Source organism: Acinonyx jubatus, chromosome C1 (genome assembly GCF_027475565.1).
Source record: "Acinonyx jubatus isolate Ajub_Pintada_27869175 chromosome C1, VMU_Ajub_asm_v1.0, whole genome shotgun sequence".
NCBI lineage: Eukaryota > Metazoa > Chordata > Mammalia > Carnivora > Felidae > Acinonyx > Acinonyx jubatus.
Window position 1 is genome coordinate 24,062,495 of NC_069381.1, and position 12,808 is coordinate 24,075,302.

The 12,808-nt window shown below is 55.9% G+C and overlaps 3 protein-coding genes across 5 annotated transcripts; all 3 read left to right on the forward strand.

Annotated features, from left to right (window-relative positions):
- The first annotated feature begins 445 nt into the window (after nucleotides 1-445).
- On the forward strand, nucleotides 446-4,758 carry CCDC28B (coiled-coil domain containing 28B). The gene is made up of 6 exons (XM_015080603.3): nucleotides 446-587; nucleotides 1,839-2,029; nucleotides 3,152-3,318; nucleotides 3,452-3,645; nucleotides 3,848-3,870; nucleotides 4,565-4,758. Exons 2-6 carry the CDS (start codon nucleotides 1,866-1,868, stop codon nucleotides 4,617-4,619), a joined length of 603 nt encoding a protein of 200 aa, XP_014936089.1. The 5' UTR covers nucleotides 446-587; nucleotides 1,839-1,865; the 3' UTR covers nucleotides 4,620-4,758.
- Nucleotides 4,759-4,894: 136 nt separating this feature from the next.
- IQCC (IQ motif containing C) lies at nucleotides 4,895-7,689 on the forward strand. The gene is made up of 5 exons (XM_015080601.3): nucleotides 4,895-5,093; nucleotides 5,512-5,655; nucleotides 5,886-6,150; nucleotides 6,381-6,499; nucleotides 6,620-7,689. The coding sequence occupies exons 1-5, from the start codon at nucleotides 5,052-5,054 to the stop codon at nucleotides 7,442-7,444; spliced, it is 1,395 nt and encodes a 464-aa protein (XP_014936087.2). The 5' UTR covers nucleotides 4,895-5,051; the 3' UTR covers nucleotides 7,445-7,689.
- A 137-nt stretch (nucleotides 7,690-7,826) lies between these two features.
- On the forward strand, nucleotides 7,827-12,721 carry DCDC2B (doublecortin domain containing 2B). 3 transcript variants are annotated; one of them, XM_015080597.3, is made up of 9 exons: nucleotides 7,827-8,437; nucleotides 9,326-9,377; nucleotides 9,833-9,909; nucleotides 10,149-10,280; nucleotides 10,567-10,713; nucleotides 10,819-10,858; nucleotides 11,515-11,650; nucleotides 12,059-12,162; nucleotides 12,414-12,721. In XM_015080597.3, exons 1-9 carry the CDS (start codon nucleotides 8,169-8,171, stop codon nucleotides 12,627-12,629), a joined length of 1,173 nt encoding a protein of 390 aa, XP_014936083.3. In that variant the 5' UTR covers nucleotides 7,827-8,168; the 3' UTR covers nucleotides 12,630-12,721. The 3 variants fall into 3 exon arrangements, with proteins under 3 accessions (XP_014936083.3, XP_053066696.1, XP_053066691.1); XM_053210721.1 differs by having other exon boundaries at nucleotides 11,419-11,650; nucleotides 12,059-12,449; XM_053210716.1 differs by lacking the exon at nucleotides 12,414-12,721 and having other exon boundaries at nucleotides 11,419-12,189.
- The last annotated feature ends 87 nt before the right edge of the window (nucleotides 12,722-12,808 follow it).

Sequence of the window (12,808 nt, forward strand, 5' to 3'; positions counted from 1 at the left end):
ATTGCCCTCAAGACTATAGTTGACTTTCAGCACAGGGGATAATGACAGTAACTTCCTGCAGGATTGTTACAGGGATCAAACGCACATAAAATGCTTAACGGGACCTGGACTCAATAGATGGTAGTCTTTTCTTGTAGTTTCTTCCTGCTGCTGCTGCTGCTTATAGGCTTATGTATATATATATCTTGTATGCTTATATATATTTTACATGTGTCTGTCCATTTTCTCCTCCCCCCCCCCCCACATCCATAACCCTCCACCCTGGCCTTCTGACAAAGCCAGCACCATTTTGTAAGGGACTGTAGCTTCTCCCCAAAACTGATGGGAAAGTGAGATTTTTAGATTGCCATCACACAACAAACATAGCCATCTTAGTTCGGGTGGGCAGGTAAAGTCCAGTGAGAGGGGCAGCCTGGTAACTGTTGTAGGCTCCTCCCATCTCCCAAGCACTAAAAAAAGGTCACTTTCTCTTTAAATGCAAATTACCTCCTGCAAGCTCTGCTTCCACATGCTCAGTTCTCTAGGAGGGGAGCGCTAAGAGCGGAGGGAACCACGCTTCTGCCTCACTCCAGACCCCAAACCTCCAGGTCAGTTGCCCGCTTCCGGGGTGTGGGGGGGGTGTGGAACATCGCGGGTCCGATGCTGCATTTCGGATCCTGGCTCCCCAGCTGAGGGATCCATTTGGCACACGGCTTTGAAGACTGAGTGTAGGAAATAGATCCCAGGTGGCCCCCAGCCATTCCTGGGAAGCAGGGGCTCCTGCTCTTCTATCAAGACTTTAACTGGGCCAAGCTGCAGCAACGCATGGCAGAGGACGTGCTCCTATCTCCTCTCCACCACACAACCCCTGGGGACCAGCCAGCCGGGTGCCAATTTCAATGCTTATGCCCCCAGTGCCGCCGCCACCATCCTAGAGTGCAGACGCGGGCTTGGTGGCTGCAGCCTGGAGTGAGCAGCTGGGGAAAGCCCCTGTAAAGGGCCCCGGGCCTCCATCGGGAGGACCTGGCAGACCTGAGACTTAGGGGGTGGAGCTGGACCGGAGGCTGAGCGGTACCAGCCACAGGCGCAGCCATTGTTGGAGGCCAAGACAGCCAGCTGCCCGACCACCCACCCCACCCTGGCTGCAGCTGAAGCGGAGCAGGGCCTTTCTGACCGGGGACGGTGAAGCAGCAGGAAGCCTGTCCCGGGGAACTTCTGGGAGTTGCCTGATGTTTGCGGTTGGGGGTGGGCGGAAGAGGAGGGATGCCAGCGTAGAAGTAGCGGAACCCACAGTGAACCCTGTCCCGCAGGCTGTGGCTTCTCCCTCCGTCCCCCATCCACTGCTTGACACCGAGGTCTTCCCAGGTGCCCCCACCCACACCTTGGTCACCGCCCTTTGCTGACAGGGTTTCTCAGCATCTGCCTGGACACTCGATTAAATAGAAGAAGGTCTAGTTAATACACCCCTAATCCTCAACTGGCCTCTCCTGCCAGCTCACATCCACCCTGCCCCTCCCCTCCGTGTTTCCTCTCCCAGGTCCGCCCCCTCAGCTCCTGGGACAGGAAATCCCAACAGCAGAGGAACGGTATCTGGTCCAGCCCTTTCACGCAGGGCTCAGGTTTTCAGTTAGGGCTGGAGGGCAGGTGGGAGACCTGGGATGGGTCATGGAAGGTCCTTCACGTACACATCCAAGACCCTAGCAGTGAGGCGCCAACATCTGGCCCTGCCCATACTTGACAGAGAAGGGGACAGAGGTCCCAGTTTGTATGAGGGGACAGTTAGAAGTTCCCAAGGCCCTTCCTTTGCAGCTCTCAGGGGTTGCTGGGGGAAGTGACGACTTAGCCTCTCATTGTCTCAGTGCGTCCTGAGGCTCAGCCAGCATCCAATGGAGGACAAGAAGAAGAAAAGGAGTCCCAAGCCCTGCCTGACCCAGCCAGCCCAGGGCCCGGGCACATTACGAAGGGTCCCTGTGCCCACCAGCCACAGCGGCTCCTTAGCCCTGGGACTCCCTCATCTGCCATCCCCCAAGCAGCGAGCCAAGTTCAAGAGGTGGGTACAGAAGAAAAGTAGGGCAAGGAGGGAGGGACCCCCAACTCAAGCCTTGTGGGAAGGAAGTAAAGCCAACCTTAGCCTAGTTACTTAGCAATGATTGATGCCTTCCCTTGGACTAAGAACTTGGCGATACCTCAGACCCAGTCCTTGCCCTCAGTGTAGGGAAAAGGCTAGATGGGTCACTGGGATCCCACACTGTGCTGATGCCCTCAGCAGGGAATGAGCAATGCTGCCGGAAAGTGACAGGCTGTGGGGCACACAGGGCAGAGACAATGTCTAAGCTGAAGGGCTTGCCTGGCATAAGTACGGAAGAAAAACATTGCCTGGAAGGTTCCCAGAATCAGAGGTGGTTGGGGGCCCTGGAGTGTCATGGAGCAGGAGATGGTAAGGGGATGCTCAGGAGTACAATTTGAATTTTCTGCTTAATTTTTCTTAATGGTAGGGAATTTACACCTTACCCTAAATGTGTCCCTGTTAGTGTCCTGCTAAACACCAGGTGTTCTTTCTCCCATTACTGTGCCTCCCTGTGGCTTTGCACACTACCTGCCCAAGAGATATGGCTGGGGATGACCACAGTAGGGTGTCACTGAAGCTCAGGGCTGGAGCAGGAACAGAGGAAATGAGACAGAAGAGAAGGTTCTGGTGGGTAAGGGAGGGGCAGACTGGGAAGGGTCCTTCAGTGCTTTCCTGGGGACAAAGAAAATTCAAAACCGTTTTGAAATAGAAGAGGAGCGCAGAAAGACATTTTTGGGAGAGGTAAGAGGGCTCTAGTGGCAATAAGGAGTAACTGTCCCCAGTGAGGACAAGTGATTCACCCAGAGCCATGGGAGGAATGAGTGCAGGGCTCAGACGAGAACCCCAAAGCCGCCTTCCAGGCATGGTTCTGGCTATGAGTGTCATCTGCAGAAAAAGATTTCTTTTGACCTCTTCTGCCTACCCCTCCTCACCCGCTCCCTTCCCTTCCCAATCCTGGTGCCAGGGTAGAAGAGAAGAACAAACATCCCTTTATGGTCTGGAGTAGATAGGAAGATGAATTAGTGCATAGACAGATGGCATAAAAGACTTGGGGTACCAGACCGCCCCCACCCTGTGACTATGGTCCATGCCTACCCCACCCAGGGTAGGCAAGGAGAAATGCCGCCCGGTGCTGGCCGGAAGTGGGGGTGGCTCTGCAGGCACCCCGCTGCAGCACTCGTTTCTGACCGAGGGGACGGACGTCTATGAGATGGAGGGGGGACTGTTGAACCTGCTCAATGATTTTCATTCAGGCCGGCTGCAGGCCTTCGGTGAGTCCCATGGGCTGGGCTGAGAGGGTGCGGGGGGGGGGGGGGGCAGACACGGCTGGAGGGCCTGGTCTCTGGGCGGTGGCTGGGGCCAGGGTCCCAAGCTGCTCCCAGGGCTCAGACAGGTGTTGTCCAGGGAAGGAATGCTCCTTTGAGCAGTTGGAGCACGTGCGGGAGATGCAGGAGAAGCTGGCCCGGCTGCACTTCAGCCTAGACGTGTGTGGGGAAGAGGAGGAAGAGGAGGAGGAAGAGGACGGGGTCACTGAGGGACTGCCAGAGGAGCAGAAGAAGACGATGGCCGACCGAAACCTGGACCAGCTGCTTAGCAATGTGGGTCAGGACTGGGTGCTTTGGTTCTTGGGGACATTAGAGGGTGGGGGAGGTACATCATCCTAAGACTAGTCCTGGACCCGGGGTGAAAAGCTGGGGGGTGCATGGAGCCTCAACCCCCACCAGAAGATGGCTGGAAAAGCATCTGGGTCTGGGCCTGGGGCCTCTCCTGACAGAAACCTCCTTTTCTCTCTGTCGACAGCTGGAAGATCTTAGTAACTCTATGTATCCTTTTGAAGGCACCTTGCAGCATGTACATGTGTCCCCACCTCCCACAGAAGAAATCAGTTTTCTTCTCCTCACCACCCTCTAGGACTATTTACAATATAACCAACATCTCCTCTTTCAGTCCTGCTAAAGCGGAACTGGCCACAAACTGCCCCCATGCAGAGTTCTCCCGAATATCAGGAGAAAAGCCATTGCAGGGAATGTGATTTATCTACTTATGAAAATCCCTGCAAGTGAGGCCCCTGGCTGGCTCAGTCGGTAGAGCAGGGTACTCTTGATCTCAGGAACACGAGTTCAAGCCCCATGTTGGCAGAAAATCTTTGCAAGTACTTTACTGACACCATGGCAAAACTTGCCTGATGTCTTTCTACTTTTTCAACATTCAACAATTATTTTTCACTGATTTAGATGATCTCCGCATCTAGTCTCAGCCAGAAGTAGTGCGGGTGCATGTAACTGCATGATCTAGAGCGAAAGAGCAGGCGGGCGAGGGGGGGGGGGGGGGGCTGGTGGGAGGGGAGGGAAGCCACCCAGCAAGAAGGGCAGGTGTGGACTGCAACCTGGACCACAGACCACCTGAGTCCTTCGCCCCTGCCCCTTTGTGCAATTGAGGAAACTAAGCCTGTTCAGGATGGGGAGACAGGGCTGGAAAGATTGGGGTCCAAAGCATCGCAATCCTTGACTGGCACAGACAGAAGTTGCACCTGGCCGAGAATGCCGAACCTGAGGAGCAGTCAGCTGTGTAGGTGTCGGACCCAGGACCAGACTGCCTCTCTCATTCCCTTCAAACTGTGACTTTTTACGAACTCGATCGGGTATTCCGCGGCCCCCCAGGTGCTATGGGGGAGGGGGGCGCTGGATGAAATTAAACCAGAAAGAAAGACACCGGCTCCGTGTGCTCCCTCCCCTCCTTGCGCCTTTACTCGGCCGGGGACCGCAGGCCCGGGCCTCCGCAGAGACACCGCTGCGCAACACACTGGTTTAGGCGGAACCGCTCAGGAGCTGGAATTCCCAGCGTAGTTCTGGAACCTGGAGTTGGAGGCAGGTGCCAGGACCCGGCGGCCACCGCGGGAGGAGCAAGGTTGCCGTGGAGACGGCGGGGGCGGGGCCTGTGCGCGGCGCGGACTAGTGACGCACGGCGCAGGCGCGCGGCAGGCGGCAGGTCCGTTGGCGCCCGGATGGAGCGGGAGCGGTTGCTTCGCGGGGTGTCGGTGCTGCAGGTGCGGAGCGGGCTGGGAGTGCATGATTCCCACCACGGGGTCTCGGACTGGGGTCTTCGAACGAGATGAAGCTACCACGTTCGGCCACCTACCCTCGTGCCCGCCTCCGGAGTTACCGACCCACCCCCACCGCCCTGACGAATGCTGGGACCCACGGGCCCCCACCGGCCTTCCACTCCCACCACACGTTCCTGCGGGATCCTGGAAGTGGCGGGAAAGGCCTCAAATCGAAGAGGTGGATCCAGTCCAGCATCCTCCCTTGAACCCGCGGAGACTGTTCTGACAGCGTCACCTATCCTTTTCCCGCGGCCAGGTCCCCTCTTAGAGTCACTGGGATGAGCTCTCCAGGAGAATCCTCCAGGAATCCCCCCACTTTTGCAGTGATAAGCGTTTTCTTTCCCCTTATTCTCCACACCAGGCCTGCGTCCGGGGCTTCTTGGTCCGACGCCACATCCAGAGACTGCGAGATGAGTATGAGGCTGTTGTACGCGAAATCGAGGGTGACCTGGGCACGCTTCAGTGGACAGAGGGTTGGATTCCCAGGCCCCAGTTTCTCCCAGAGGTAGTACACACCCCAGTGGAAGAAGGGAGGGAAAGGAGGGACCTGGGCAGGGGATTCGAGGAAATGGTAGAAACCACCCTTCCTATTGACAAGTTTTTCTCAGTGGAAGGACCAGCAGACTCCACTCCTCATATCCCAGTCCTTAGTCCTTACTGCCTTATACGCTAAATCTTGGCACCCAGAAATTTGGAAGGTTTAGCTGTCAGGTTCTCCTACTTCTGTTTTCTCAGAAAGCAAAATCCCATCGGACCTGTAAACCCCAAGAGAGGGCACCAAATCCAGAACAGCAATGGCGGGGCCGCTTCTCATGTAAAGAACCTGAGAGAGAAGCTGTCTTTGGGGAGATGATGCTGAAGCAATCAGGACAGAGCTCAGCAAACTCGGGAAGTCTTCCCTGCAGAGGTGACAGTCCCCCGCCTCAGGATGAGCACAGCAGGCAAGCCAGGAATCCCAGCCAAGAGGAGACCAGAGCTATGTCAGGGATGGAAAACCCAGGTACCTCTCTGCCTAGACTGAGGGCAAACCCCTGACACTCTCTGAGCCTTAGCTTTCCCATCTGAAACGCCAAAGGCTTGTGCTAGATAAGCTGCATCTCTCTTCTTCCCGATGCCTGGTTAAGGGCAACTTAGGGGTGGGCAGGAGGAGAGTGTCAGGGCCAAATGATAGGCCAGTGCCCACTGTATACCCCTAAAAGCCTTCTCCCTTTTTCCCTCCCTCCTTCACAGAAGCTGTAGGTCCAGAACTGCCCCACAGCCAGACCAAGCTTCAGGAACTCCAGTACCACCACAGCCACTTGGCCATGGAACTGCTGTGGCTACAACAGGCCATCAATAGCCGTAAGGAGGTAGCCACTAATTTGAAGCCTTTTCTGCACGTTTAGGGCCAAGGGAGGAGGTTAGGGAGAAGCCTCCTGCTATGCTCAGACAGTCCTGCCTGGTACAGTGTCTTTTCTCTTCCCCAACAGTACCTAATTCTCAAACAGACACTGACATCCCCGGAGGCGAGCCAGATGAGAGACAAGCCCAGCATGTGCCCAGACCACAGGGCTCAGACCTGTGTGAGGGCTGGGTCACAAACAAGCCCACCACTGAAAGACAAGTTCTACAGAGAGAGGACCATTAAAGACCCAGACCATGTAGATAACTCCTCCTGGAGGCTGAAATCACAACCCCACAAGTCCCTGGAAAGCCTGGCCACTACAGACAAAACCACTGCTGGGGTCAAGTACAGGGATCCATGCAACAGGAGAGCTAGAGCACAGATGCCCACACTATCCAATAACCAGGCCTTAGAGAACAGGCTCACTAGAGAGCCACACCGTGGAGGGCCCTGCCTGCAGTTGATGAGAGTCCCGGAGGACCAGATCCCCAAAGGCCTCGAACCTAGGGGCTACTGTTCTGAAAAAGCCAGGATGCAGGTGCCCACACTCGGTGAGGACCTGGATATTGAGGATAAGTCTCCCAGAAAGCCAGAACGCAAAGAGCCTGATTGCCAAAGAGCTAGGCCACGAGAGTTGGACCTCTCAGAGGACCATGGCATCTGGGATGAGACCTTGGCAGAGCATGGTGGCCAGGATCTCTGGGAGACTAAGCCACCCAAGGGCCAGATCCCTAGTGAGAAAAGCTCCAGAGATAGAACCTCCAGTGAACCTAGCCATGAACAATCGACAAACCAGAGGGCTGTACCATGGCGATCGAGGCCACCTAAGAAACTGTCTTTGACAGAGTCTGCCCACACAGGAGAGGACCACTGGAAGGACAAGCCATGGAAAACAGGACCACCAGGCTAGACCCTGGGGAGCCAGGGCCTCATCCTTGCTCCCTGGTACTAGCTCTGCCTCCTGCCCTTGGCCATCGGTGGCTCATGGGGCCAAGAGAAGCTGGAGCAGAAAGCTGGCACCGGTATAGGGAGGGGTGGGAGGATACTCTTTCATCTTCCGCCTGTGGCTTACTCCAAATTTGGGGGCAGGGAGTTACCTGGGATAAGTAAAGTGGGGAGCCTGGTGGAGAATAAAGGTTTTTCTTGGCTTCTGCACCTGGCTGTGTTTGTCTTCTGCCTCTGTTTAGGACAGACACTGGGGCCCACGTGTTCCTTTCCTACTGGCATGGGGCATCTTCCCCAGGGCTGGCTGGGAACCACAGTCCAGGGGCAGACTGGCCATCCTTAGGAACAGTCCCCAAAGCTGATCCACCTTTGAGCTCAGCCCTTGGGCTGCAGGGTGGCAGAGAGCTTCAGAGAATTCCTCCCTCTATCCAGTATCGGAACATCTGTGTTTCAGTGCAATCTCCACCACTGCCTCCCTCACTGAGCCCCAGGGTCTTCCCTTCCAGTATAGTGATCAGATCCACCCTACTCTGTGTGGCTGGATGAGACCCTGAACACAGACAGATGCTCCTGCGGAGTCTCTCCCCACCTTCCTGGGCGAGGGTGCAGGACTCCACCTCTGATTGGCACTGCTCCCAGCCTGCCTAGTTGCCGGGCAACAGCTCCGCGTCTCTTGCCGAGGACACACTATGGCCAGTGGTGGTAATCCAGCAGCCAAGAGGGTAGTGGTATACCGGAATGGGGACCCCTTCTCCCCAGGCTGCCAGCTGGTGGTGAGTCAACGCCGCTTTCCCACCCTGGAGACCTTCCTCTGTGAGGTGACATCGGCTGTGCAGGCCCCAGTGGCTGTGCGGGCCCTCTATACGCCTTGTCATGGCCACCCTGTCACGGACCTGGCGGACCTGCAGAACGGAGGGCAGTATGTGGCTGCTGGCTTTGAAAGATTCCGCAAGCTGCAGTGAGTGGGCTGGGGCTGCTTAGGGCCTTGGGAGGGAGGTAATTGCAAGCGCAGTAGCACGTGTTCAGTACTATGTACGTGCAGGCACTTTACGTGTTCTCTGGAATATGGCAGCCCTACGCAGGAGGTGGTCTTATCCCTGTTCTTTAGAAGACAATCAAGGAAACCTGCCTAAGAGTACCCAACAAATAGTGGAGTCATGGCTCTGGGTGAAGTCTGATGTTCATGCCCACCACCGTCAGGACCAGAACATTCTCCAGCAGGTTGAGCCCCTTTTTCCAAAGGCTCTTGATTGGATTCTACCACCATCACCACCAAACACTTAAATCCATCTAGCACTTCCTCCTTGCTGTGATTAGGTCTCCTATGCTCCCCACTGGGCTGGGGCCACCCCCTTTGCAGGGTGGGGCCATGCCTTCCAAGATGGGAAAATAATTTGAGCATCTGAGCTTCCAGGTGCTACTGAGCTGTTGATGGTAGCATAAGGAGCAAGGGGTGGGAAGTCATTCAGACTTAGAACCTGGGCCCTGTCACCTGTTACTTCTGTGTTACTTTAGGTGAGTACTTAGCTTTCAGTCTTCTAGAAAATGAGATGAAACCTCATGAATGAGAAAACTTCTGAGCTACAGTAAGATGCTTAATGAACTAGTTTCTCTTGACCTTTAATCTTAATGGTTTGTGTCTGAGACCCCGGTCTGGGTGGTCAGCCTGATGCAGGGCCCTAAGGCAGGCTCAAAGGTCAGGATGTTTCTGGACTGAGGTGTCTTGAGACTGGCCCAGTGGGAATGGATACCTGCTAAGCTGAGCCCCAGACCCTCACTCTGGCAGCTAGCAGGGTGTTGAGGTCCCAGGCTCCCGAGATGACCTGTGACCCATCTGTCTTTTCAGCTATTTACCCCCTGGACGGAAGGCTCCAGGTGGAAAGAGCAGCAGACTACCAGTGAGTGGGGGTGGGTGGGTGGGTGCTGGCTTCTAGCCCTCTGTCTTCTCCCTGCTCTTGGGATTGTTCCCAGTTAAGTCTGGGAAGTCAGGGGCCCTGGAAGTAGCAGGATCTGCTGCTGGGAGGCGGGGCACTCTCCACACCCTCTCTGGAGCCAGCTGCTACCCTTCCTGGGGTGCAGGATTTCAAGATGCTATCCCTTGCTCCTTTCCCAGCCTCTCCCTTTACCTCCAGGTTGTGGTCCCCAAAGGAAAAAGGAAGCTGTAAAACACACGAGGGCAAGGGGATGGTTGGAATGTGACTTCAGGGAGGGAGAAGCTCCCTTTGGTGAAAGGTGTGACCAGTCCCATCCCTCCTTGTCCCCTCCTTCAACCACCCTACCCACCTCAGACGAACCCACCCCTAACCAAAGGCCCCAACTGTCTTCTGATCTGAGGGCCTGACTTGGGTTTCAGGATCCTCCTGAGACTCACTGCCCACGTGATGGGACCTGTGGACCACGACCACCAGCAGGTTCCCCCTGCTATATCCAGTGAGTGCTGGTGTCGGGGAGCAGGAGCACAGATTTTGTTTCAGTAAGACCAAGATGTGGGTGGGATTCTTCCAGAAGCCCCTGGTCTCTGATGGGGATATAAAAAGTCCCAACATGCCTGATGGGTGAAAATGGACCAATGTTCTTAGACCATTTTCTGGCCCTGTGCTACCCTTCTTCCTCTCATACGTGGGGAGTGCTAGGGACCCTTCTCCTTACCAGGCTGCTCTTTGTCCCAGTGTGTTCAGGAATGGGGACCTGTTAAGTCCCCCATTTAGCCTGAAGCTGTCCCAGGCGGCCAGCGAAGACTGGAAAACAGTGTTGAAGCTCCTGACTGAGAAGGCCAAACTACAGACCGGAGCTGTGTGCAAGTGAGTATGGGGACTGAGGAGACCCAAAAGTCCCTGGAGGGCATCTCCCTACAGTTTTCGGCTGTCCTTAAGGACAACAAGGCAAAAGAAAACATGTTTCCCCAAATGGCACTTCCTTCTATGCTGAGCCCTTGGAGCCCGGCAGAGCCTAGGAGACTGGCCCAGATGTCCAGAGGGCAAGTGGCCAAAGGGTCCTTTGGAATAGTTGTACCCAACCCGTCACAGTCTGCTAAATATGAACGGGATCTTGTCTACTGGCCCTTACCCACCTACCTCTCTCTCCCAGACTCTGCACCCTGGAAGGGCTCCCACTGTCAGCAAGAGAGGCTCTGGTGAATGGCCATTACTATGTGGCTGTGGGAAAGGATGAGTTCAAGGCCCTCCCCTATCTGGAGCTGCTGGTGCCTAGCCCCTCACTGCCCAGGGGCTGCTGGTATGTATGTGTGAGGCGGTGGGTAGCAGGGTAGAGCAGCGGAAGCCACCCTGATTCCATGCCTTTCTCTGCCTACTATAAACTTTTTCTTTTTTTTTGTCGCAGGCACCCTCCAGACCCAAAGTCTAGGCCTCACAAGCAGCGGGTAGGTGATGGGGGAGGCCACGGGAGGCAGGAAAGATGAGGGGTGACTGGCTGACCTCTCCTCCAGCTCAGGCTCTCACCACATGTCCCTGCGTCCTCTCAGTCACCTTGTGAAACAGAGGTTATCGTTCCCATTTTCTAGTGGAGACACTGAAGTTCAAAGGAGTGAACTAATTTGTGCAGGATGACACAATTATTGAGTGGCAGGGGCCAGACCAGAACCTGGTCTAAGAGACAGCTCAACCAGGCTCCTCGAAGATCTTTAGACTGAGTTGCTGGTCCTAAAGCCTTTCTGCCAGGTTGGATGCTGGGAGAAAAAACTGGTATATCTGACATAGCAAGATCCAAAGGAGCTTATCCGCTCCTCAGCTGATCCCAGACCTGAGCCCTCCCAAAAGATGAGCCAGTGAGCACTGGGGGGCTCGGGGGCACAGCCTGGCTTCACTGGGCTTCTTGAGTGCCAGGCACCGGCTGTTCTGTCCCTGGATAAGGCAGCCTGATGGGAAGAGGGAGCCAGGAGGGAGCATGCAGGCTATGAAGATGGACGGCATCTCTCCCAAGCTCCCGCAGACACCAAGGGCATTCAAGCGTGGCCTGGCAGGAGAGAAGGCAAGAAGAGCCAGCATCCACAGCCCAAGCCCAGTCTTCCCTCTACAGGCCCATGGCCACGGGGCACAGGCAACCCAGCCCTCTACAAAGGAGCCAAGCCAAATTGAGCCATCTGCTTTTCATGCCAGACGCCAGCAGGCCATTCAGCCAAGAAGCAGGCTCCCCACTCTCTCATTTCCATCAGGTGAGGGGACCCTGGGACCCTCTCACCCACCCTCTGACAGGGATCCAGGATGGTCCCTGCTGTCATGGGAGAGGTCTATGGGGGCAGAATGCCTGGGTACAGGGCCGGCCCTGACCTCAGCACAAATCTTCCCTGCTCCCCCATGTGCACATGCAGTCCCTGGCCTCTTCGCAGGGACCTGGCAATACAGAAAGAGGCACAGGGAAACTCAAAGCACTGAAACTTCAGCAGGGGGTTTGAAAGGGATGGAGGCCAAAGGCCTGCCTGGGAGCTATGCTGCCATCCTCTGAGGTAGTAGGGAACGTGGAGCAAGGCTCAGGGGAGGGCAGGGGGAGGGGCTGGGAGAGAAGGTCAAGGGAATGATGGCTCCTCAGCCTGGGCATCAGCCCGCACTGCGTCCCTCATCAGGAGTCAAAGGAGTATATGAGGCTCCCCACCCAAGGAAGGAGACAGCGGGGGCCGAGGAAGTGCCAGATGATGAAGACACCTGTGCAGAGGAACCCTTGGATCAGGTGTGCCGGGGCTGGAAGCAGTATGTTGGTTCAGGAGTTCTGAGCTGGAATCGCAGCCCTGGGTCCCAGGGGCAGTTCCCCCTTGGCGCCGTAAGCAGATCGAACTCTCCAAGCCCAACCTCCTACCTTGTTAAATGAAAAGCAGATCCAAATTTCTAGTCTCTTCCTTTCCTGGGGTCAGAAACTTCAGCTGAGGGCTGGAGACAAGGGATGCTAATGCTCCATTATGTACGGCCTTCCGCCTCCTCCAGAGGGCAGCGCAGATGGTGGACGAGGCCCTGTGCCTGGAAAAGCAGCCTGGGACTGGGGCAGCGATCTCAGCCTCAGCCCTGTCTCTGCCATCTTGGGCACCGGCAGCTCCAGCCGGGAACTGGGGCGTCCACTCTGCAGCCACCATTTATCCTTGCCTCCAGCAGCCTGTTCCAGGGGACCCAGCGCCCCGCCTGGGCTCACAGGATACCCTGTAGCCCCCTCAGCCCTGCCCCACTCTTCTGCTCCTAAACCCACATCCTAGTCTTACTTTCCTTTGAATAGAGCAGCCCTAGCCATGGAGGCCATGTCCTTAAGGGATTATCTGGCCAGAGAGAAGAGGAGCCAACCAACCTTTGTAGCCAAGAGAGACTACAAACTTGAGAGCAGGTCTGTC